The sequence below is a fragment of the Canis lupus genome, chromosome 34, assembly GCF_003254725.2.
Source record: "Canis lupus dingo isolate Sandy chromosome 34, ASM325472v2, whole genome shotgun sequence".
Lineage (NCBI taxonomy): Eukaryota > Metazoa > Chordata > Mammalia > Carnivora > Canidae > Canis > Canis lupus.
Genome location: NC_064276.1, coordinates 33,879,375 through 33,905,546, shown reverse-complemented (window position 1 = coordinate 33,905,546; position 26,172 = coordinate 33,879,375). Strand labels below are relative to the sequence as shown.

Below are 26,172 nucleotides of genomic sequence, written 5' to 3'. Positions count from 1 at the left end.
CACCGACGTTTCCTCCTTTTCAGAGCCGCCTTTTTTTTTTTTTTTGTAAAGGGCAAGGAGGGGGTGGGGGTGGGGGGCCGGGGCGGGGGGATTGGGGCGCTGAGCTCTCAGACCCCCTGATCGGGCCGCACTGTCTGAAGCAATCGGTTCCCCAGATTACTTGTATTTAATACACAATGCATCATAAAACAAATCCCTCATCCTGACAGGAAGAAAATAGAACAGCTCATAGCTCGAGCCGGTCCAATTTATGGCTAAATTAAAAAAAAAAAAAAAAAAAAAAAAAAGGGCTCCGACAATGGGCAAGTCGAGGAAGGGCCGGAATCCGTGGCAGCAAACCGGGAGCTCTTAAAGGTTCTCAAGCGCCGAGCTCCATGGGAATATCTGCCCGGGTTTTAGGTTATTTACAAAGGATTTTTCCTGTCCTACCTACCACGGCTGGCTGTGCGATTTTCCCTCAAACAATGGCCATTATCTGAAATAACAGTTCAATGTCACAGATAACAGGCCCCCGAAACGAATTAGTCACCACCTCTTGTCATTTCTCTCTCCCCCCCCCACCTCCCTCCCTTTTGTTACTATTTTTTTTTTGTTTGTTTTCCAATCAGCATTTTGGGGAAAGATACATCGACTAGATGTACACGTCTGTTTGCACTTGGAGAAGAACAAAAAGGGGACTTGGCGTGGTCCCCGGTTGCTGACAGAGCTGAGCATCCTCCGCGGGCCCCTCCGCGCCCCCTCCGCGCCCCCGACCCCGCGAGGGTCCCTGCGACCCGCTCCCTCGGCTGAACTTCCCATTGTCGAGCCCAGGAGTTGGATTTGTTCGTTTATTTTTATGAATGGGGTTTTGTGATAACAAGCACTTCTTTCCATTGAACCGGTGGGTTTTACTAGATTTTTCCAAGGGTGGCCCTAGGTACACCCGTAGGCTCTTTGGGTTTGGCCACGCATTCCCTATATTCTCTCTTCCAGGGACGTTTCTGAAAAGTTTTGATGGAAACTGACCCTGTGCATTAGAAAGTTAATTCATCACCCCGGACACTACGACTGATCCCCCAAAGCAGCGTTGATAATGTTAAGAAGTTTCTAAGAATAACCTGAGCTGTGAAACTGCTTCATTCCACTTTTTTTTTTTTTTTTTAAGAAACGTTCATGGTGTTTTAATGGACCTATCACAGAATCTGGCAAACAAACAAACGCAAACAAACAAACAAACAAACAAAACCCTCATAATCGTCCATCGCTCCAAGCCCTTAACACCTTAACACTCTTTGGGCAGGTTACATGCCAAAAAAAAAAAAAAAAAAAGTTTCAGATTCTGTAAATGACTTCTTTTAAGGAAACTATGGCTTGAAAAAGTAGCATGCTCTTCAGCTGACCTAACTATAATACTGGAGGGAACAGAGGATGCATTTCAATAATCATCATTTTTAAAAGATGCTTAGCAGAAAACTGGAAATGGACAGGTCAACTTTCAGTGTCATGACGGCTGCTGTTTTCTGGGAAACCTGTGAACTAATGACTGAGGTGTGAGCAGGAGCCAGTGTCTCTCTACCCTACACCCCAAGCTCGCCCCCTCCGGCGCCGCCCCACCCCCAGCCTGGGTGCACACACCCTCGCACCCCCCGCCCCAAAAGCACCTCTCCAGCCGATCGCTCCCATCCCCCCTCTCCAACATCTACACACACACACACACACACACACGCACACACACGCACACTTACACTTGTGCTTTCAGGACAAGCGAAACAGAGGCTATTTCCCTAGGGAAAGAAATCCTGCCTGGCGAGATCTCCCCATTGGTTGTTTACCCGGGGAAATCTACATGTTTAAGGGGGATGGTGTATCCACAGTCAGTCCGTCCCTATAGGACTTGGGTCTCGGCGACCTTTTTGTGACCTCTCCCGCCAGAGGAGGCTGCTGTCACTTTAAAAATTTACTGAAAGAGGAGCCCGTCGTCTGGCTTCCGATCACTCTGGGCGGCGGGAGATAGCTCCCTTTCTCCCTCGCCCCGGGTTCTTTCTGGATGGCCGAGCAGATCCTCTTTAAAGAGACAGTCCATGAAATAGAAACCCGGCGGCTGCGCTTGGAGTTGCGAAAGGGGACGATCCCGGGAGGGTCTCGCACCGGGGACGGCGCTGCGGAGGATCTCGCAGGGGGGCTCCCGCTGCCCTCGCCTCCCCGGGCCCCCCCACCTTCTCAGGCTCCCCTCCTCCTGCCTGTCCCCCCCCACCCCACCCCTACCCCCACCCCACCCCTACCCCCACCCCACCCCACCCCTCGGAACTGGGAGAGAGAGAAGGGGAAGAAGTTTTAGTGGGTTTCAGATAACTTTCATTACACATCGGGCTGATAAGAGCAAGAGAAAGTGAGAAAAGAGGGAGGTGATGTGAACCAGAAGGAACAGCTCCGAGCTCATTGAGGGAAAGGGGAGAGAGGGGGAAAGAAAGGGAAAAAAAAAAAAAAAAAAAAAAAAAAAAAAAGCCCAAACACACCAAACCCGGGTCACCCAGACGAGAGGAGACTTCATTTCTGGTCTTAAAAATACACAGTTGGCGGACAATAAATCTGAAACGCGTGGTCCTGGCGAGCAGATCCTAGAGGCGGACAAAGTTATCAGAGAGACCTATTCGGAAATCGAGACGCGAGGCTTTTTTTTCTTTTTTTCTTTTTTTCTTTGTTTTTTTTTTTTATATTTTTTGTTTTTTGTTTTTTTTTTGTTTTTTGTTTTTTTTGTTTTTTTTAAAACATCCCGAAATGTGGTTCGGGATCGTTTGAAAGGATTTTCGTGCAGGAAAGCTGGGGGCTGCCGATGATGGTATTTTGTTTGTTTTCATTCTTCTGTGATTGCCTTTTATTGCTGAGTTTGAGGCCATAGAAATCTGAAGGTAAGAGAACGCTCTCAAAAAAAAAAAAAAAAGAAAAAAGAAAAAAAGAGTCTTGGCGATGTGCAGAGGCTGTAACTCGGGAGAGTTTCCTGCCTTGGCACCCCTTCCCCGGGGCGCCCCCCGCCGCCTCCCCCCACCCCGCCCCCGGCCGCTCTTCCCACTCGCCCGCGGCCCCGCGGAGCCCGGCGGCTCATCTACGCGGCCCGCGCCGGCGGCGTCCTGGTCCCTCCTCGTCCTCCTCGTCCCTCCTCGTCCCTCCTCGTCCCTCCGGGGCAGCGGTGCGGTGTGGACGCGTCTCCGGGGTGGGTCGCCCGGCCTCCGGCGGGTCTGTCCGCGGGCTGCCGGCCTTCTTTCCTCCCGCGCTTCTCCCTCCCTCCCTCCCTCCCTCCCCTCCCGCCGGGTGTCTGTCCGTCGGTATCAGGGACGCAGAAGGTGGGGTTTTGCCAAAATCTGAATTCCTGGCACCGGCCACGCGACTTTGGAGCCGCTCTCGGGGCCGGGGCCACCTTGCCAAGTGCAGCCGAGCTGTCCAACACCGCGCGCTGCTTCGCGAGAAAGTCACACTCGGACCCTTTGGCTGGATCCTGGGGATTTTTTTCCCCTTCTTTCCTTTTGCTGTTGGTTTCTTGAAAGGGCCTTTCTCTGAGTCCACCTAAAGGGAATTCTTTTTTATTTTCTTCCTTTCCTTCTTCCTTTCTTTTTTCTTTCTTTCTTCTTCTTTCTTTCTTTCTTTCTTTCTTTCTTTCTTTCTTTCTTCTTCTTTCTCTTTCTTTTTCTTTTTTTTATTTCTTTATCCTTTCTTCTTTCTTTCTTTCCTTTCTCTTTCTTCTTTCTTTCTTTCTTTCTTTCTTTCTTTCTTTCTTTTTCTTTCTTTTCTTCCTTTCTTTCTTTCTTTTTTTCTTTTCTTTCCTTCTTCCCTCCTTCCTTCTTTCTAAGCTATCTTTGGAACTTGACAGCTTTAAAGAAAAAAAAAAAAAACACAGGAGTGTGTTAGCTGAAATGACGGAAGATGCGTTCTTACTTTATTTCATTCGAGATTTCCGAGACGATGAAGACATTGGGGGAGACAAATGCAGTTCTCTTGGCAAATCAAAAGTGGATAATTCACCCCCGGGGGGCTGGGGCTGGGGCTGGGGCTGGGGTGGGGGGTGGGGGGGTGGGGTGGGGTAGGGAACGTTTCTGGAGAAAGTTCAGATTTTTGTCTTGGGGCAAGAATATGGAGAGTCAGAAAGGTACTAATGTCGGGGAAATAGTTGAATGATCCATGTAACATATCTGCAAAAAGACATTCTTTGGAAATGAACCTGTTTTTAAATTAATTCCACTGTTGACAGTGGCAATGGCAATAATGTTAACACGGAATAAAATTACACCTAGGATTTTTATGTGCAGTAGAGGCAATCCTTAACTCCCTGCCCCCGCAAAAGGGAATGCTCGAAAGCTAAGGGGATAGATGATGCTTGACTTTGAAATTAACAAGTTTTCCACGTCTTTCTGCAAATATGAAATGGAACTGGTGTTGCATTTCACTGACTTCACCCTATTTCCTTCATTAAATATTTCTCTAGTGTGTCAGTAGAACTGCCTTTTTTTTTTTTGCTAGTCAAGAAAACAAATAATAAAAGATAGCCAGAAACCAAACAAGTCAAAAAAAAAAAAAAACCCAAACAAAACAAAAATCCCAACTTTTTTACTATTTTAAAATGTGTATTGCTGTTGTTATTTATGCTCCCCGTAGACATCTGGGGGGCGGGGGTTTCTCAAGTTGCCATTGGAGTCACTCAGCATTGAGAGTTGAGGAAAACAACTTAAAGTTTGTGATTTTAAAAATGAGAAATTGTTAACATTTGTCTTTCTCACTAGAGAGGGTATTTAAACGCAGACTTTCTGTTGTTAGTGTGAAGAGGTGTTTTGAAAACGACCTGATTTGTGTTGTGTGGGTGTCTGTGTGTGTAGCAATTATTATCCCTATCTTCTGTTTTGATTTTTCTTTCTTAAATCGTGGGACTACTTATTGCCCTTTAATTGCCTCATGGCCAAAGGCTTATTCATAATGCCTCTTGACTAGAGCCCTCAGAGCACTGGGCTTCTTCTTGAAGTTTGTGGGTGAGTTAATGAGTTGAATCTGCAACTAGGTGATTACCTGAATTCTATGCAAGATTGCTTTTGGTCTATGCATCCAAGAGTTTAATTTTTACTTTTAGATGGGTGTAAATACGGCAGGGTTCTGTGGGAGTTATTTAATTCATTATTTTTTGTTCTAGGCTGTCTTATTTAGTCTGTGATAGGAAACTTCCTCAAGTTTGCATTAACTGATTGACATTAACATTACCACCCTTTCTAGTTACTCGCCATTAGGTCAACAGCTCTGCAGTTTTTGCTATTGATGTTTAAAACATTATTGCTGCTAGTGAATCAGAATAGCTGCGTTTAAGTGTGGAAAACCTTACAGAGGGACGTTTCCCATTTCAATTTTTGTTTAAGGTGTCCTAAGTAATGATTAATATTCAGGATAGGCCAAATGTAAAATCTCGTGAAAAATAACAGTACACAGCCATAGATAATGGTGGCAATTTATTACAATATTATTATATATATTTTTTACCTGTTCACAAGCCAGTTTTTTTTCTTTTTCTTTTTGCTTACTAAATGTGAAATTGAAACATGCATTGGCAGCTGTTAACTAAATCATTAGTTTGCCATATTTTGCATGAGTGTTCACCAATCGTTTGTTTTCATTTATTTTTCTTAAGTTTGGGCAGAAACATCTATGAGACAAATCTTATTATCTTTTTCCATTAAGGATGTGATTCAATTGTTTCATGGTAGTGAAATGCAAAGCGAAAAGAATTTAATGATCTTTAAAGTTTTTGAATTGAATTTATTTAAAGGGCAAAAATGTGAAAGTATACACTTACATGGGAAGACAATCTGAACCTAAAACATGGACTACTTAGTTTAGAAGTATTAGGTTAATATATGCTGTTCAATATTGTGTTTTTTGTAAAAATTACATTGAATAAAATTAAGTCAATAGCACTCATTCATGCATAACAGGGAAACAAGCATTTTTAAAAACCGATTGATCAGTTTTTGCAATAATGTACAATTGCTTTGTTTTTTAAAAATTAGTACATTGCTGCTTCTAAGATAACTTATTATTATTCCTCCTTTATTAATATGCATGCTGTCTGACTTTTTTTTTAAAGGGCATAAAGGAGGACTATACACTCGAATAAAATATTTTCAAGCAATTAACCATTCTAATGAATGAACTGATATGGGAATTGATTGTTCTCATCTTCTTCCTTCCAGATCTTAGATGAGTTTTGCAATGTGAAGTTCTGCATAGATGCTAGTCAACCAGATGTAGGAAGCTGGCTCAAGTACATCAGGTTCGCTGGCTGTTATGATCAGCACAACCTCGTTGCATGCCAGATAAATGACCAGGTATGTTGTAAAGATTTTCTTGTCTTTCTTTGAGAGCACTAAAGTATCAGTGAAGCCTGAAGAATAAAAATAACAGTGAGCTGCAGTAGACCCTTGTGGCCTGTTTGTTGATATGGTGAAAGGTAATGCACAAATATGAGTAAGATGCAGAATAAAGTTATTTGCAGTACTACTTTCTTTCAGTGCTACTTTTTTGGGTAGCTTACTCACTTTGTGACTTTATAAATGCTCCAGTTTTCTGAATGTGCTTGAATGATTTAAGGACAGTGTGCTATTTATTGCTAGTTGTTCTTTACCTTTTTTTCTTTACCACCATAATAGGGAAACATTCATAGAGAGTATTGAGCAACTCAATAACACTTTATGAATTTGTGCAGAAATTGGAAGTGATACACTTGAAATATTATATAGATTTTACTTGAAATAGTAGGTAGATATATATATATGTGTGTGTGTGTGTGTATGTATGATCTACATGAGGACTTATCTGACTGTGCATTTTATATTGATTTGCCTATTTATAAATGAGAAACACTTTTAGGTTAATCAGAATACTCCCCCCCCCCTTTTTTTTGTATATGTGAAAAGTTAAAAAATATCACTGCTGGAAATTGCTTTATGGAGGCCCATGCAGTGAGGTTAACTTTAATAACAATAACTATGAAATAAGATCATGAAAATATCATGAAGCATATTTTGCACTCAATAAAGTTAGGTTATGAATCTTGTAACTTAGTATGACAATAACTAAAACAACAAAAGGTTTTAGCCTGTTAATTTTTGTTTTATAAACACTGTTGGGTTAGAATTTAATTATGTTGTCCATCATTTATTTCTTTTAACCCAATGGTTACCTAAATCAAATATGTTTCAAAGATCATATTAAAATGGTTGTTTGGCAAACTTACTGTGAAAATCACCACCAAGAAAAAGAAAAGTTTAAATTAGATGTTTCCAATTGAAAGCTGTTAAGTAATGTTAGCGTCATATGGTCTAAGACTCTATTTCAATCATCATTATGAGATTATTCTTTGGCATTTTACCAGCCACCAGATAATTTTTCCTGACGAAACTGTAGAAGAGGTAGTAAATTGTAAAATTAGGTTTAAATAGGTATCATTTAAAAATCTTCAACATATATCCAAAATAATAACCCAATCAATTATTTTTTCCCTTTGCTGCAAGAAAACAAGAGGCATTATTGACAAAGGAAAACATTATTAAATTGGCTATTGATTGAGAGCAGAAAATATCCCAAGTCCATCATATGAGTTACTGTCACATCAACAGCGAACACTTTTTGAGCATACACTATTTGTAGATGTGGGAAATGCATAGGTGTTGTGAGTGAATGAATTTTTCATGTTATGTTTCCTACAATAAAGGAGCTGACGGACCTCAAAAGGTAGCTGTAAGAGGAGATAATGTAGTTATATCATAATAATTATTTGCTGTCTATACCTACTGACAATAGGAGCTATCTCCTTGGACAGATAAAACTGTTGTAGGACCAATGAAAGGATGGGGTAAGAATGGGACTTGTGGCCAAAACATTTTTTCATTTAATATTTATGCATCTACTATTTTATAGTAAATATACTCATCATTGGGAATCTTGATTGCATTAAAAAATGCAAAACTACTTTGCTATTGCTAACCATGAATTAGGTTGCTTACTAGGGTAGGCATTTATAATTTTAACACGGTCACTTTTGAGGCACACATTGTAAAATATACTGCTTTCAAAAGAAAATATGCTGGCTTCAGACCATAACGAATAGCATGTTTACTTATTTTAACTGAAGAAATCAGGGGAAATTGTTAATCAGGAAAAAACATAAAAGGCCAATATTAGACACATACCTATTATTTCTGTAAGCACTCGTTTTAAATTTATGTATTTTGCTGGCAGAAATCTAAGATGGTAACAGAGTACATATCAAATAACATAATTGTGAAATTGACATTACATGGTCAAGTAAGTTCACCCATAAACAACGAGAGAGGAAAGTCAGAGGTAAAAGTCAGATTTGTATGATAGGCGATATATGCATACAATCATACTTAGCCCAGTTGACAAGACAAAAGAGAACAGATACCCAAATAATGTATGCATATTTTATAAACATATTCTTCTATAAGCTTGTATACATAGTTCTAAAAGTTAATTAAGACTACAATTTCAGACAGCTTTGAAATGTGAATGGTAGACCAGGTACAATGATATAAGAAAGAGCTGACCTAAGAGATTCTCTAGGTCTGGTTTTTGTTTTTGGGTTTTTTTTTTTTTTTTTCTGCTCTCTTTTCCATGAGGAATGAGAGCTGCCAAATGGTGAATAAGCACAACTCATCACATTGTGTGAGATATTATTTAATGTCCTTAAAGAGAGACCCTGGACCAGGAATAATTACTAGACACGAGCAATATCAACTCACCTGTACAACACAATAGCAGATGAAGCGCTCTCAAGAAACTATAAAAAAAAAAAAAGTGTTTCTCTTTGCTCCAATTTTTAGATAGAGCTCAAGTTTACATAAAATGAATTTTAATAAGAAGACAGGCGTAAGTCCTGGGCTACAGGGAAGAAGGATGTCAGATGAATCTTTCAACTGTAGTCTAGTCATTACAATAATTATGATGGTGCACAAAGAAGGGAAAAGATGGCCCAGAACAAAACAAGGGTTTACAAATTATAGCTCATTTTTGCAAAGATGATATTTTTAGAAATTCTGATGTTAAAGATCAATGTGGATCAATTAATCAATGTGGATCAGCTTTATAATGATGTGGAGGAATTCTGTAAAAGAGAATAAATGTGCTTGCTGATGATAAGACAGGTTGGTAATAGTGAGACAGTCAAAACATGTGGACTGGATAAAACCCATACTTGATTTGTTTAGGGGTAAAGAAGTACTTAGAAACAGCACGGATTTTGATTTTCAAGTAAAGTTGAAAAAAGGATGTCATCTGGTTTGTCTCATAAAAACAAAGGCTATGCGATTAACATTTTCCTAATACCTCTATACAAGCATTTTATTTGAGGGGATTTTCCCAAGTTTGAATTTTCCAGTAGATTTCTGCAAGTTATTTTATTTCAGGGTCCTCCCTGCCCCGCCCCCCCCCAGGCCAGAGTGAGCTTTGTGGCAGTTTTCTTTCCTAATGCTTCCTAGAAAGACTCAACCTTATTGTTTTTAGATGTTTCTTCATGTTTTCAAAATTATTGTTAGTGATGTTTTTGGAGATAGCAACTCTGAAAACACTGTAATGAACGGTTAAAATCATAATTTCTAAGTAGCTGTAGCTCCTGGCTGCTAGCCTTTACCACCTTCTGGAAAATACTCTGTTAACTATAGTAATTTATCTTTGTAGAAGAAGGCCACACCAAAGACACTAGTAAATTAAGCTCCAATCACATTCAAGCCATAAAACACAAGATCTATAATAATATCCAAGGTTCTTTATCCTTGAAGTCCTAATTATTTTCCCCATATTCCTCAAAGTTCCTGTACAATATTACAGAGCCACACTGCTGTGCCCATGGCATTTAGCTGGGAATTTTTCTTGAGACAGACAATGCTTCAATATTTTTACATTTTAACAGTCTGAAATTGCCCCCGGTTGCTTTCAGGACCAAGAGCTGGTACTGGGAGGAAAAGCAGAGAGTTGGGTGAAGAAAGTTCTTTCCAGAATAGGTTCTCAGGAGGACCAAATATGTAAGGGAAGTGTGAGAACAGTTAATTATTTTGAATTTCATTTACATCTGGAAACACCCATGTGTTTAATGTTAAGTAGGCAAACGTCTAGTTGATTTGTTGAGCTTTTCTTTCCTTCTTTTCTTTTCCTTCTTTTCTTCTTTCTTTCTTTCTGTCTTTTTTTTTTTTTTCCTGGATATTCTGATGTCCTTTCCTTTGATGTTTGTAGATAACTTTACAAACTATTCTGCGGGGTGGATGTAGCACATTGCTTTAGATTTGGTCTCACCTTGCTCTTACCTTTCCCTCCACTCTTTGATAAGTTCCCTCATACCTCTGTATTTCTGTACCTTCACCTTGAACAAAGGCAAGGTGACCCACAGACCCCTTATGCACCTCAAACAAGGCCAGTTCTCTATCTCCATGCTATGTTTGCAAATTTGGGGTACTTTTGCAATAGCTAGCTCTTTGCACACAGTTTTTCCTCTGATACCTCTTCGCGGTGAGACCACATTGGTTGTAATCAGACAGGTCACTAAAGCACGTTTCATAATAACTTGACTTTTTAGACCTAAGACCTGCCTTTCCGCTCTTGATCATGAGAATGATCTGGGCGTGTGCTTGGGCGGGGGTGGGGTGGGTGGGTAACATTTCATATGTATGTATGTGTTCTGCATCCTGGAGAGGAACAGGGTTTCACTCAAACTCCTGGCCTGCCCTTAACATGGTCTATAACTGGAATAAAGTTCTCAGAAACCCAAGACATTATTAATCTTGTCATTTACACAAGGTGATAAGTCCTTTCATTTTTAAACAGGCCCTTGACAGCTGGTATTTAGTAAGTAGAATAAGAGAAGTCTGCTGTTCACTTCGAATAAAAAGAAATGTGTCAATAAGAGATTATCCAATGCCTGATGTATATTTTGAAGAAATAAGATATAGAGGAACGAGCGCCCCTCAGAGAGCTGAAGGTCAGCATTCACTCGGGTTTTTGCCAGCTCTCTTGTGGTTAATGAACGGCAGCAAGACTCGACAGTGTTTTCAGTTGGAACAGGCATTGTTCTCGTTTGTGCTTTACCTTATAAAGTTTTAACTGCTTCCAGGACGATCGTGGCTGAATTGGCACACCCACTTTCCCTCTCCTTAGGTCCACGTCAGTGGTTCTATCAAGACGGCCGTGACACTAGGCCAGTATTATTACTGCAAGCTTATTATGGGCTCAATTATCAAGTTATTTTCTTTGGCTTTTTACGGAGGAAAAAAAAATGTTTTCCTGAATTATTCAATTAATGCAATTTGGGCGAAAAAGCAGGGAAGAGCAGCTATGTAGAAAGCAAAATGTAATTTGTTCGCCTCTTTCCACTTTTTAAAAATGTTTGCGTCAACTGTCAGGTAATTTGTTAATTTGCTCTTCCTTTACAAGGATTTCTGTCCACATTTTCTATGACCTCTTTTGATGTTAAAATTATTATTGGCTTTGGGCATTTTCTTTGCTTTCCTTTTAAGTCAAGTTCCACTTTTATACCAAAGTTATGCTCTGCTGTTTTAAGATGAGTGCCAGCTGGCAATACCCAGAGACTGGCCTTGTGAACAGGGCCTAGGCTGACTTTGGGGGGGATGTTGTCTGGCTGATAAGTTACTTCCTTCACCCGAAGATGAAACTATCTCAGGCATAGTTTGCCATTTGATATTCACGTAATAAGACAAACAGCACTTTTTGGGGGGAGGGCCTCCCCCAAAAAAGTTTCCCTCAAGTAATGATGCTCAGGACAGAAAACAGCCATAACGCTATGCAGGCTAGGAGTTTTATGAAGATTCACCCGTCACACAAGTTGAAAAAGTGGGTAACCTGAAGTATTCTGTGCACGTTTTAAGTAATTAGTGTTTGCATGTGTAGAACACCTGTCATTCAGGAAGATCTCAGAGCATCACATCCATGCTAGAGTCCAGCTAATTCTGGAATGGTGCCGAAAAGATAGTCATCAGAATGCATTAAGATCCATCAAGGAGGAAAACATGTTGGTTAAGGACACAAGAAAACCTCCAGCCTACTAAAAACCCCAAACATGTGATCTTTAGCTTCCTCATCGTGTAATGATGAAAGTCTTCCCAGGCATGCTGAAACCATTCAGAATGATCCATTTTCATAGAATTACATGAAATGGCCACATTTAAGACAGGTGCCTACTGGATAATTCTGTGGGAACTGTAGAGTGATCCTTAAAGGTCATTTAATGGAAACTTCCAAGGCTTCCAGGCTGGGTACACTGTAGGCTCCAGATACAATAATTGGTGGATCTTTATCATCTGCTCTATTTATACAAACTAAAACCAACAGTCAGTTCTCTGTTTTGTGTCATCCAGTAAATTATACCTGGCTTTCTCTTCATGTTATTAATAAAGAGATAAAAATGGAGGAAAAAGCCTCTCCTCCGGTAATATTTTTGTCCTGAAAATAACCAGTGGATACATATTGTTTGGATGTAGGAGGACGGTACCTCATAGTTCTCAAAATATCTTTTAGTCTTTAGACTGTCATCTTAAAGAGGGATATGGTAAGCCATCTCCTTGGAGAAATTAAGGAAACTGAGGGTGGTTTGCTTTGGCAGAACTTGGCCATGATAAAGCTTCCATTCTGCAGGACAAATGTCTCTCTGTTCTGTAATCAGTCTCTCTGTCTCCTGAAGACACTTCTCATTATCTCTTACCAGTTAGGCTGAGAATGTATAATAGAGTCCCTCTTGTTGAGACTAAAAGCTTGACATTACTCCTGTCCTCCTGAACATTGGGGTTTCCCACATTGCTATGGGTTCCAGACCGTGTTTTCTAAAGCCAGAACACATGCACACATTGTCTTTGGCAACCTGATGTTAACTCTCTGCAGCACCAAGGCTGACAGATGTGTTCATATCTAATGTTGACTTTGTTCAGATATGCAAACTGTCACCTACCTCCCCTCCCACCTAGCTTCCAAATGTTAAAGCTCCACTCAGCCTTTCCTAGTCTGCTGACTGCTAAATTGCATGAAGTATAGAAAATAAAGCATTCAGGCTGAATGTTGGGAGCTGGAAGAGGGAAAAATCAACTGTCAACTTCAAAGCGAGAAGACAGCAATAGTCTGAAAAAGTTGTCTCTCAGTACAGATTCTGCAGGGAGTACATTTCTCTATTATTTCAATTATTACAACTTCCTGAATAGGTTGAAGGTCATTCATAATTCACACTTCTGTCATTTTTAGACATGCCAAACGCAGTCTATTAAGCATAAATAAAACTTCAGTGCTTGACCAGGAAAAATAAACGGGGTTTGTAACAATGAGGCCTTGTTCATCTTTTTAAAAGTAAATGATGTGTTTTCCTTTTTTTTTTTCTTGTTTTCCCCCCTGTGCACTGAATTTCTCTTCTGTCTCAATAGTACAAGCACAATACTTTAAATTGATCCAAGCATAGCAAACTAGACTGTAAGTCTGGTCTGACAGATTCTAGATTTTTCTATTTTATAGGATAATAAACAAGAACCCACATTATTACCATTTATAAATACAAATAGTAGCATTGTCTATTTGATGGAGGACTAGTTTGAACACAGGCCTTGACAGTATAAAACAGAATTCGTCTGAAGTCTTTTATAGCCTATTAACTTTCCTGTTGGAATGCTTGTAAGCGTCCATACTCTTTTTAGTGCTTGTGCTCCTGGACTTAAATAACAAAAGAACAGAAATATTTAATAAAATAGGATTAATTCCAATTCCAACTATATATAACTATATATAACATATATTATATACAACATTCTGTATATAATATATAATTATACATCGCTTATATGATATATAATTAGAATTAAGCATATGCCATTAAATGTTCATTTACATTAGTACATAAAGTATGAGATTGCTCATATTTTATGCAAATTTAAAATTTCCCCAAGGTGTATACTTTGCCACATTTATATATATATATTTATATATAAAAATATATAACATACTTAAACACATTTATACTTATATATATCATTGTATGAAAATATATCTTTTGGAAGTCTAAAATTTGTTAAATCAAATCCAATCACCACTGCCTTTTATCCCTAGCTTAGCCTTGTGAATATTAACTGAACGGATATTCTTTTGGCATTTGGAACTGGTTTCAAGGTTTGATTAAAATACATTAAGTATAATAATTATGTTTGGAGTAATTCCTATGTAGATGTACATAATATTACATTTATGCCTTAAATCATGAATTTTACCACTAGTAAAAGTGAACAGCTTGGGGAATTTCTAGTTTTATTTTCAAATGCTCAAATGATTTGGAATGAAAAAAAAAACATTCAGAAATTCCACTACTGTGCTATCTTAGCAAATTTAGAAAATTAAAAACTATGAAATGATCTATTAAAACAGTTACTATAAATATTTATTCTTATAAATGAGTCTTCTAGAGATCAAGATATAATATTCACACTTACAAAGATAGAAATAGAGCTTTTTGGAAGAATAAAAAGAGTACCTGAAGATATTGGGAAATTTAAATTTTTTATATGATAAAATAAAAAAAACACCTTAACTTTCAAAAGTGTCAAATGTACACACAGGTCACGGTCATAACATGGTGTATTTCTGGTATTTGTTACTTGCTACCAAAGAGAAAACTCTAGAGGAGTTAACACACTTTAAAAATACTTATCATGACTTTTAAAAGAATGGAATTTTTATATCTTCCTATTATCTTATTCTCTAAGGGCTCGTTCCTCTTATCTTTCAACTTATATTGTGAGGAATTGAGTTTTTTCCTTCTTATAAAGGATTCCGAGAGAGATACAGCAAAATAATAAACCGACAGCCCTTTTGTATCAATTTGAACTTTTTCTAAGTCTTTGAGACTTTGGAGTCCCTCTTTACATACTTGAGTTTGAATTCATCACAAAATCCCAGATCCAGGACATTTTTATTCTGGATGTAGATAGCTTTTTCCATAAACCCCCCTCCCCTGATGGGAGAGGAGAATTCAACAGAGTAATGATTCCCTTCCATTTTTCCCCAACACAAAAACCAGAGAGGTTACGTTGGTAGGATCTCTGCCTCTGGTACGTAACTCAGATGACATATAACTCATAGGACTGCAGTAGAGCCGAGATTTTGAGAATACACTGAGTTCAAAGACATTATGGTTATATATTTTATGAGCATGGCCAAGAATACCTAATGTACAAACCTGTGGGGAAAAGCTACTTAAATCACTTCTGTTATTTATTATATTTTTATTTGCTGAAAGACCTATTTTTATCATATAAAAGCAGAGATGTGATACCTTATTTTCTGAAAGTCTTGATTCCTCCAAGATGACATTCCATCATTCCTCCACATAATTGTTTTGAGGCAACAAATCGTCATTATGTTTTTGTTTAAACTCCTCCTCTTGCTTCTCAAAGGCTTGTAGAGTGTATTATTATTGCTAGAACATAAATTAATGTCCTATGCAGACATCTCTGGATTCGAGCATTCAAATTATATTTTTGGGTCGTTGTAATTATAGGTGGAAAAACATAATGTTACCGAATCTCTCGGAGATCCTAAGAGATGAGTTATAAAGAGGATCACAAGTGGCAGCAACACCTCGAAAAAACCCACTAGATCTTTAAGGGTGTGGTAGATGGGACTTTGAGGCACATTCTTATTGCTATATGAGGAAGCGTGCCCAGAATCTGCCCTCATTACGTCTGGTGCTTGCCAGTTCTTTTCAAACCTCAGTTTCATGAGCACCATAAAAATTCACTTAAAATCGAAAAGAACACCCTGAAGTTAAAACCCACTCTGCTTTGCCTTGCCTTTCGTGGCCTGGAATGTCACCTTTTACCTCCAGTAAATAAAGCCAACATCAACACTCTTCCATGTCTTTTATTTTTTATGCACTCAATATTCTTCACATGACAGTCTGGACACTTACAGGGAATTACCGTGGTGATCAATGTCCCTGCGAAGAGAATTGTCTCTATACTGTGTACTTACAACATACCTATCATTTTCTTTTGTTTCTTGGACTGTTCACATTGGATTGAGTAAATCTAAAATGGAATTAAAAGAGACGTGATTAATACTGGACCACAAAGAAATCATGATATCATAATACTTTCTTAAAATGACCTGGTGTGTGTGTCTAAGCAGCGTTCCCCAACAGAGACAATTGTACTGTGTGACGATCTTTCAGGGTATTGTCTCTTTAACCTCACTATTTCCGAGAAGCCACCGAAAAGTTCTAATATGTCACAATTCAAATGTCAACATGTTGTTGGAAAGGAAGCTAATAAGTTAAACCTTTGAGAGATGCCAAAAAAAGAGGTGATTCAAACTGTTGAGAGAAGTCCATTGTTTTCTAAGGGGAAACAGAACTCCAGAATGAAATAGGGTGCTTATAAGCGTTTAACTGGAAGGTTTAGGGGGAAAAAAGGCGAATGCACAGTAATTTTTCTCAATCTGATAAACTTTTTGAACAGAGCTATCCCTCTTAAAGGATCCCTCTTAAAAAAAAAAAAAAAAAAAAAAAAAAAAAAAAAAAAAAAAAGGATCCCTCTTATTCTTTCCAAAACCAGGAAACTGTGCAGAGTTAATAAGATACAAACTGCAAACTCACCGATTTTTTGTAGAAATAACACACAACAAGGAGTAATTTTCTTAAGACAGTCTAGAGTCTATCTATGGGTAGATGTAAAGAATCTTAGGTTATATTATAACGCATTCTAGCAAAATTTTGCATTTGGCATTATTTCCTATAAACCAATTTAACGTGATTAAATTACTGTTGATTGGGGAAAAGAAAGATTTTATTTTGACAGGAAAGAAAGTAGTCAGAAAACACTCCTCACTGAGTGATTTTTTTTTTTTTTGGATTTAGCACAATTTGTGCTGTGATGTTTTTTATAGAAAAATAAACAATTGGACTTTAGAGCCACCTACTGGAATAAAGAGGCACATACTTAAATTTGATGTCTTCTGCTTTTCAAAAGATAAATAGATAAATACCGTGAAAGTTATGCACATTTCTGCTGATCTTATAAGATATGCATTTACTCAGTTTTTCTCGGTTTGAAATGTCAAATACCCTGCAAGAAACCAACATAGTTAAAGCAATATGCCCTCTAAAGATATGTATTCTCACAGTTCTTGGTAACTTGTGTGAGTTTTTTCCCCATTGGATTGAGATTGAGCAGAATTGAATCCTTGGTTTTGTTGTTGTCTTTGTTGCTCTGGTGGTTTTGTGCGTGTGTGTGTGTGTGTGTGTGTGTGTGTATGAATGTTACTGGTTTCATTTTCACCGGTTAATTGTATAACCTCATTCTTTCTTCCACAACCCCGATCTGGTCTTGGAATTGTTGTTTAATAAATAATCTTAGATTACAATTAAAAACTAAGAACGTTTTTTTTTTTTTGGTGGTAAAATGAATAAGCACCTTAAATGTTTTCATGATTAAATGCTTTTTTATTGAGATATGATTGATGTGTAACATTATATTAGTTTCAGGCGTACAGCATGAGAATTAGGTACTTGTATATATTGTGAATTAAAATGCTTTTATAAATGAAAAACATCCTGAAGCTTGGACAAGTAAGTTGGACAGTGACTTTCCTAAGGTCACAGAGCTGGTTGGGGGAAAGGTAGGCAGCTCTCAGAAATTATAGGTCCACACATTTGCGCCATGGCTTTTTAGTTAGTCATTAACGAATTTATTAAATTCTTTCTCTTCTCAGCATTTTGCTAGAAAGCAGGGGAATAAGCACCACCCCCTACCACCTTGGTGAATGAATCCATTAAAGGCATACCGCCTGCTTTCAGAGAGTGGGATTCAGGAGCTGGGGCATGAGGGCAAGCCCTAGATCTTGGTGAGAGAGGGATTAAGCTTTTAAAAAACAAAATATTCTTCTTTGACTATTTTTGCTAAAGCTCAGTTCTTTATGTCATGTCCTTCCAACCTATTGCCTTAAAAACAACCATGTTGAGATGGTGCTGCTTTTGAGGATGTGCTGAGGGGTGGCTATAACCCTGTCCCACTTTGCAAGGCTACCGCTAGATAAAGCCCGACACAGTCAGCTCTGTGAGTTCCTGTGTGGCTCACTAGAGTGAGGAATTCAGAGAAGGGAAAGTCCTTCACTAAACATTACACGAGGTATATATGCCACAGGAAGCCTTGTATTAAGACAAGGTTTGCCTTAATTGTATTAAGACAATTTGCTTGGCGAAGCAGGATTTGGAAGAGATTTGTGAACTGGCATGAGTGCCACAGCTTTCCATTTGTCATCAGAAGGCTAATTATCAGTACACAAAACAGGACGTCACACTTGTTTTGACAAAAATAAAAAATATATATTTTTTTTGTTAAGGTCTGAGAAAATGTACAGATATTAGTGTTGTATCTTGCTCTTCCTTAACATTCACTTCTGTCTCTCTTCCCACCCCAACCATTTCTGGTCTTTTGAAGATATTTTATAGAGTAGTCACAGACATTGCACCAGGAGAGGAGCTCCTGCTGTTCATGAAGAGTGAAGACTATCCCCATGAAACTATGGCGCCGGATATCCACGGTTAGTACTCCTCACACCACCATCCTCACTGCCCTGGTTTGGTCGCTGTGGCGAAGCATCCCCATGAGTTCATCACACATGGCATTTGTCAGTTTTCCTGGCTCTTCAGTGTCTGTTTTAACAAACTCTGTCTTGCGACTGGCTCTTTTCTTGGCTTGACATCTGGCTAATGTAACTGTGGAGCTCAAGCAAGCAGAGGTCCTCCCTCAAGTGGAGGGCAAAGGAATTTTGAATATTTCGACTGAGATATCACCTGGTTAAAATTTGTCAGGGCCTTAGATTATGGTGAGAATCCTTTCATTGTAGAGAAGTCATTTCAGGGCCCTCGGTTGGGGGGCTCACAAATCTAGTGGATGTTTCTTCCCATCTAATGTTCTCTTCCTGGGAAAAGTGTGTCAATGTGAGTAAAATCCTAGCCAGCATGACCATATGGGAGGGAGATGGGAGGATGGGGACTGGGACAAAAGGACACATGAGGAAACTTTACAGCCAGAGAAATTTTTACTTGCCAGGAACCTAAATTGAATGAAGGGGGGACCGAAACAATTACAATGACTATGTATGTATGTACAGGACAGATAAAGAGAAAATTCTACCCACATTGATTTGTATCATTGAGATGAGAATTTAATACTTTTTTTCTTTTTCTTATTTCTCTCGCTTAATATAACATGATTTGGTTCAATATAATCTAGTAGTATCTTTAGAGTGCTTTTTAGTTGGAAGGATCATTGGGAAGGGTTACTCATCCCGACTTAGCTGACAGGTGGCGATCGAGCCACCTCCCATCCCTCTGGCATTCCCAATGGGAAAACCTCAGTCTCTGCTTCTAGAGCTCCTCTGAAGGAAGCTACCAGTCTTGGCTGGCTCTTTACTTGAACATTTTTTTCCTTTGGCTGGGCTGCATTCTGCCTTTTTTGTAGATTATAGCAGTTATATTTTGGGGAACTTTTTGGAAATTCTTTTCTTCTTAGAAACCCAGGGTTTTCAACCAGCCGGGTAGAGTTTCAGCCTGAACAGGGAGCCTGACCCAGTGGGGTCTGTGACAGCTGAGCGTGCTTCTAGGCTAAGAGACATAATCTGGGCTTTCTCTAGTGCAAGGCAACTTTCATTGGTCAATATTAGGTCTAAAAAGGTTTTCTAACAATTATTTTTAGAAATCTAAACAATTAGTCTACTTTAAAAAAAAAAACTAAATGGACATATTTTTTAGGGCTACCATCCTTTCTTGAACCCATCAGTTGCATTTTGTTTTTATTGTGTCATACCCATACCCATATATATATACACACACCAATGCGTTATATGTAATGGTTATGGTGTGTAAGTAGTGGTTTGTGTTTATACTTCCAGGATTTCACATTGCTTAGGAGAGAGAAAAGAAAACACATGCATTGCACACCTACTATATACCAGATACATGCTCTCCATTTATTATCTCATTTGGTCTTACACATAGATTAAACCCATAAGAGAGGAATCATTTCTATGATACACATAGAAAAACTGAGGCTACCTAAAGCAAGGTAAATTGGCCAAGACCACACTATCAGCTTTCAAACCAAGGTCTTGCTGTCTCTAGAACCTAGGCCTTTTCCATACATTCTGTGGCCTGGAAGTTCTGTTTGTATTCAGACTGCTGCTGAGACCCTAAATGTAGATTTTTTTTTTTTTTTTAAGAGAGTGAGTGGGAGTGAGTTGGGTGGGAGCATAGAAAGAGAGAGTGAAAGAGACAGAGAATCCCAAGCAGGCTCCACACCCAGGTAGGGATCAATCTCATGGCCCTGAGATCATGACCTGAGCTGAAACCAAGAATTGAACTCTTAACCGACTGAGTCACCCAGGCGCACCCTAATTGTAGATCTGAAATATGTGAATAATGTGACAGATTATAGGAAATGCTTCCATTACCTGGTTAATGTCATCGAGAAACCTGACTTTAGAGCGGAGGCGATTTATTTGAGAATACCTCTTTTTCCTTAAGCCTCTACAATCCAAAGTTGACACACATATTAAAATATATAGCGATCTTTACCGTCCTGGCCCCCTTCTTTTTGGTTTAGTTTGAATGAAACCAGTATTGTTATGTGGATTATAGCAGTGGTGTCCCATTTGACTTCCACTTAACTTCTCACACTCCAGCTAGGCTTTCCGACTTTCACTGGCTTTCTGTTCCCTTCTTGGCATGGACCCCCAAGGCCCCTGGTGAGCCACTATGCTCTCTTACTTCTCTTCCCATTGCTTCTCTAAATTCACCCTATCAACCTGCCCTGTTTGACTACAGCCCTGCCTTTTCACAAGCTGCCATGCCCTTCCTGGCCTTTATCATTGCTCCACATCATTTCCACGGCCTGAAACATCCTCTCTCATCCCACTTCACCTGGTTGATGCTTGCTCCTTACCAAGCCTTTTCGGAACCTCTCTCCCTCAGATTAGATGGATTAGACACGTTCCTCTGGGCTCCCCTAGGCCCTATGCATGCATCTGTCATAAAATATGTCACACTCTATTTGTTCACATGTGTATCCCCTTGAGCTTCTTATATAATCATTCCCTAGCAAAATGCCTCGCATTTGTTGGTGACTAAAATATTCCCACAAAAACCTTCAGCCAGTGAGCAACTGGCTATAGGTCCTGGCTGTAGGTCTATAAAACAGGGATTATGTATCATGTTGCCCTGGGTGTCTTTCCAGCATTGTGAGCTGTTTTCAAGACTTTGGTGATTGCATCTGTGTGCATAGTATGGCCTCACGAGTGGGCTAAAATCTATTCAAATGGAAAGAATAGGAACAATACCATCACTCCCTGACACTTTATAGCCTTGTTATCCCTAGTTCCCCCCATTACCATTTATTTATCTTACTGATTCAAAGTGCAAATTCATGCTATGTTTGCTGTTTAACAAGGCCCTGCCAATTAGCACTGGCCATAGGGTAACATAACTTAGCCTACAAGGATTCTAAAAACAATCTGTGTCCTGTTTTGTGGTAACGAGTGTGATGAAACATCCCAATCTACTGCTATTAACCAGGTATAAGCATGAGTCAGATGGGGACTCTGTGTCCCACATGCCTTCCAGGTAACATGGGCACAGTGAGAAGTGTTTGAGACAGAGATGGGTTCAAATCCTGACCCAACCACTTGGTTCTATAGTCCTCGACTTGTTACTGAACTTCTCTGAGATTCCGTAGCTTCATCTGAAAATGGCATAAAAATCCGACCTATAATTTCTCACTTCCAAATTTGGAGAAATATCAGAAGTCCATGAACAGTGTTGAGGAAATAGACAATGCATGGTCCGCAGTCGTTATTACTTTGAATGTCCTGTGGATAGTCACCCCTAGGAGGGTTAACGCCATAAAGTTTTACCTTATGGTAAGGAGGCTATACTGTAGCCACAGGAACCACATTATCATGCGAGGCTCTGTCCTGGCTTCTCTACAGGTATTATTTTAAATTCAGGTTAAAATGGAAGTGGTAGAAATGACAACTAAATCATTTCTAGTATGTCTTCCATAATTCAATAAGAACTGCCAGTTTGTGGTGACACTTCCTGACCGCCCGGGCCTGGTAACATCTGAATTATTTTCACAGAAGAACGGCAATATCGCTGCGAGGACTGTGACCAGCTCTTTGAGTCCAAGGCTGAACTAGCAGATCACCAGAAATTCCCCTGCAGCACCCCTCACTCAGCATTTTCAATGGTGGAAGAGGACTTTCAACAAAAACTCGAAAGCGAAAATGATCTCCGAGACATACATGCAATCCAGGAGTGTAAGGAATGTGACCAAGTTTTCCCTGATTTGCAAAGGTTAGAAATGGCATGTTGTGCTACGGAACATGTTTATTTACTCTGCAGTAAAGTGTTGTTGTTATGCGGTCGGTATGCTGGATTTTCAGAATTGATGCAGATGGAAAATTTGGAACCGCGATGGGCCTGACAAAGTGTGTTAGTGACCTGTTCAGAAATCGGTTTTCACTGGAAATTGTTATCTGTCAAATGTTGACAAAGGAGTTGGAATTAGTTGTTTTGATGCTAGACAGAAAATAATATGTTTATGTTTATTTAAGCAGCGTTATCGGCCACTGAAAGCCTAACCTTACAGCATAAGATATGACTTAGAGGAAGAATCAAGATTGCTGCAACAACACTGATGCCGATTAAAGTAATCATATGTCCAACAGTAAAGCGGCCTCTAGAAACATCTAGATGATTAAAAAAAAAAAAAGATTGGTTCTGGAATATACTTAATGAAAGATGATCTTTTGATCTGTGTAACCTGTGGATTTAATTTCAACTATTTATCTAAACTGCACATAGATAAAAGAATAAGAAAATCATGCCCAATGAAGAAAATGCTCCGTTTCCCAAAAGGGAAAAAAACAAACATGATCTAAATGAAATTATTCTTGAATACTTATTTTTAACAAAGTGAAAATAATATATCAGCAATATATTAACTTTTTATAGGCTTTTGAACTTCATTCAAGAACCTTTCTTTTTTCTTTTCTTTTCTTTTCTTTTTTTTTTTTTTTTTTTTTTTTTGAGTTTCTGTGAAAGAAAACAGCAACCCTGGAGCCTACCCTTGGAAATCTACCTTGATAATTATGCTATAGAATAGTCTTTCAGATCAGGGATGTATCTAACCAGCGAATGGTTTTCTGTTTCTACCTAATGGTTTTTGCCTTGGCCCACAAACAGTTTTAATAATTGCATTCATTTCTTTGCTTTTAAATCCAGAAATGATCCTTGGAACCTAGAATTAGAATTTCAAATGAGCATAATGTTGTATTTAAGTGGGTATGGTAGTGTGTCAACTGGCCTTACTCAACACTGTGAATTACTCATGGTTTATCTTGGACACTCCACCTAGTGCCTTTGACTATTTTGTTTCCTTTCTTTTCTTAGCACCTTCTCTTCTTTTCTCTCCTCTTTACCTCTGTAGACTGCCTTGCATCCTCTTCTCTGGCTAGGCTTCTTACAGGAAAAGAATCCATACAGTAGCCCTTGATTTTAGCACATATGTAACTAAAAAAGCATCAAGTATAACCCATTCCTTGAGGAGACTGAGTCAAATGAATGAGTTTCTAGGTTTGAAAATTCAGGCCTAATTTAGCTTTTAGAGTGAAAACGGGAATGAGTAAAAGGGCTTTCCCAGTACCCTTTAAACTCATCTTTACTATTTAATATAAATCCATGTGGAGAATAAATCTGTTATAGATGTTTGGTAAAACATAGATTTGTAATAAAAATAGAGTCACAGCATGGCTCATAAATGTAACTGTGACCAAATTAAGAAATAAAATGAAAGTAATAAATACCAGTGGGTAAGGAAAGTATTTATACTGTAAAGCAGTATCTCTGATGCCAGAGATGAACTGTGTGTCCCTCAATTTTGTTATCAAAAATAATGGACAGCTTTATAAAACAAAAATTAGTGGACTAAACACTAAAATGTAATTTCTACTTCCCACTGGAAGTGTACGGCGACACTTGGAGGGAGATTCTTACTTTGACTAGCTGTAGGATTGAGCCTGAGTCAACTCCACTTAATGCCAAAACCAACTGTCAGTTTGGTTCCTTCAGACATTCAGTGGAAAACAATAAGGAAACCTAATTATCTGGTACTGGATGAACCCTCAAAACTTACTATTCGGTAGCTCAGCCAGATGGATCTAGCATGTCACTGTGCAACCTGATGTCGACCATCTAAGTGGTATTTTTGGTTATATAATTTAGCCGTGTGCAGAACCTACATTCCCCAAATATTTTCCACTTTATTGAATCCTATATTGTTGCTTCATACTTTAAACAAATGAGAAATCCTTTTTGACATGGTAATTATTCAGTTCTGCATCTTTTCTGTAAAATGTTGAGGAAAAAAAAAATGCCCCTTGCCTTCCCTGCCCAGCAAAAAAAAGGGGGGGGGGCGAGGAACAAAGGTTGATATGCAAAAGTTGAAAAGCACCCGGGAGGCTAGGCAAAGCTCTATAAGTTAGGATAAAGTTCTGTGAAAAGTGGAGACGTCTCACTAATGACCAACTGGCTTGCTTCTGTTTGTGAAAGAAATGCACATTTGCTTTGGTAAGAACCACTTACTTGCCTTTTTATTCTTTCTATCACTGATTAAGTGATAGCTGATAATTCCATGAAACGATAGGGATTTTATGCTGGAGTGGAAGAAAGAAAGAAAGAAAGAAAGAAAGAAAGAAAGAAAGAAAGAAAGAAAGAAAAGTGTTTTTTTTTTTTTGCATTTATTTATTTATTTATTTCCCCCCGCCCCGAATGCCATGGACTGTATTCTTGAAACTCTTATCATATCCTTGGAGTTAGGGCAGGGGAATAAGACTCCATGTACAGGCCAGTCTCTACCACTAGATTTCAGGGTTTACGACTTGACATACCCTTTGTAAAATAATATTTGTCACAAAATGGCATGCCTTCCTGGGTTGCTGAGGAAGTCAGGAAGAATATTCATCTGTGCAATGACTGGGAGATGTCCCTGACTCAGTTCAATGTTAACTGCAGTCGATGGTATCTCTCTCTTAACTCTCTTAATAACATTTCAACTTGTGTAACAAACAGAGGATTACATATTGTAGATAAAGATAGGTCTGTTCTTGTGACTCCACACACCTGTACTCTCCTGGTACCTTTTGTTCACAGAGATATCACCATTTGTGCTATTCAAATAGAATAGCATTACAAAGTCGACTGACTCATGGAGCAGGAAAAGTAAGTTCATGTGCCAATATGCATAGAGTTGTAGGGAGGAAGCTAAGGAAGAGAAAAAATATGAGAAAGATATCTCTAATTTATCAAGAGATGAGAAAGGATACATAGTTTTTCACGCACGCTGCCATGCGCACAGTCTATATGGCTACTGGGTATATTCCACGCACACAGACATCTTATCTTATTGGATACTAGAATTTAGAGTATTCATCTCCTAGAAAAATAAAACTTGGGAAAGAAAGAATGCTTACATGTTCAGTAGTTGCTGTTTTTTTTTTTTTAAATATCTTTTTACTATGGAGAGTTTCAAAATATACAAAACTAGGGAGGCTGGTGTAATAAACCCCCATAGACTCAGTTTCAATAATTATCATACAAGGCCAGTCTTGTCTCAGTTACACTCGTTCAGATTATTGAAACAAATCCTGGACGTTATGTCATTTTATTCATAAATAGCTCAGTATGCATCTGTAGAAAAAAAAAAGTAGTCTTTAAGACACAACTTTCAACACCACACTTTAAAAAATAATGACTCTTTAATACTACCAAATATAAAATCAGTGTTCAAATTCCCCCAGTTATCTCATTATTTTTAGCTTTTTGTTTGAATTGAGATCAAAATACGGTCCACCAATGCAATCAGTAGGCATATCTCTTATGTCTTGTTTAATTTATAAGTTCCTCCAAAGTCAGTCTTTTTCTTTCTTTCTCTCTCTCACTCCCCCTCTCCCTCATTAAAATTTATTTATAGAAGAAACTCCTTTTTTCCTGTAGCATTTCCTCCAGTCTGGGTTCTACTGATCATGTCTCCTTGGTGTTAACATCTTTCT

General features: G+C 38.7%; 1 protein-coding gene across 17 annotated transcripts in view; it reads left to right on the top strand.

The window, feature by feature from the left end:
* Positions 1–26,172, top strand: part of MECOM (MDS1 and EVI1 complex locus) — a 552,756-nt gene that overhangs the window by 486,404 nt on the left and 40,180 nt on the right. For 10 of the 17 annotated variants that reach the window (XM_049105851.1, XM_035710351.2, XM_025425522.3 and 7 more), the window contains 3 exons: positions 6,204–6,338; positions 18,504–18,606; positions 22,201–22,417. In XM_049105851.1, coding sequence (XP_048961808.1) covers positions 6,204–6,338; positions 18,504–18,606; positions 22,201–22,417 — 455 coding nt within the window. Of the gene's footprint in view, positions 1–3,057; positions 3,191–3,625; positions 3,984–4,063; positions 4,995–6,203; positions 6,339–18,503; positions 18,607–22,200; positions 22,418–26,172 lie in introns of those variants that run through there. The other 7 variants (XM_049105849.1, XM_049105848.1, XM_025425527.3 and 4 more) reach the window with 4 other exon arrangements.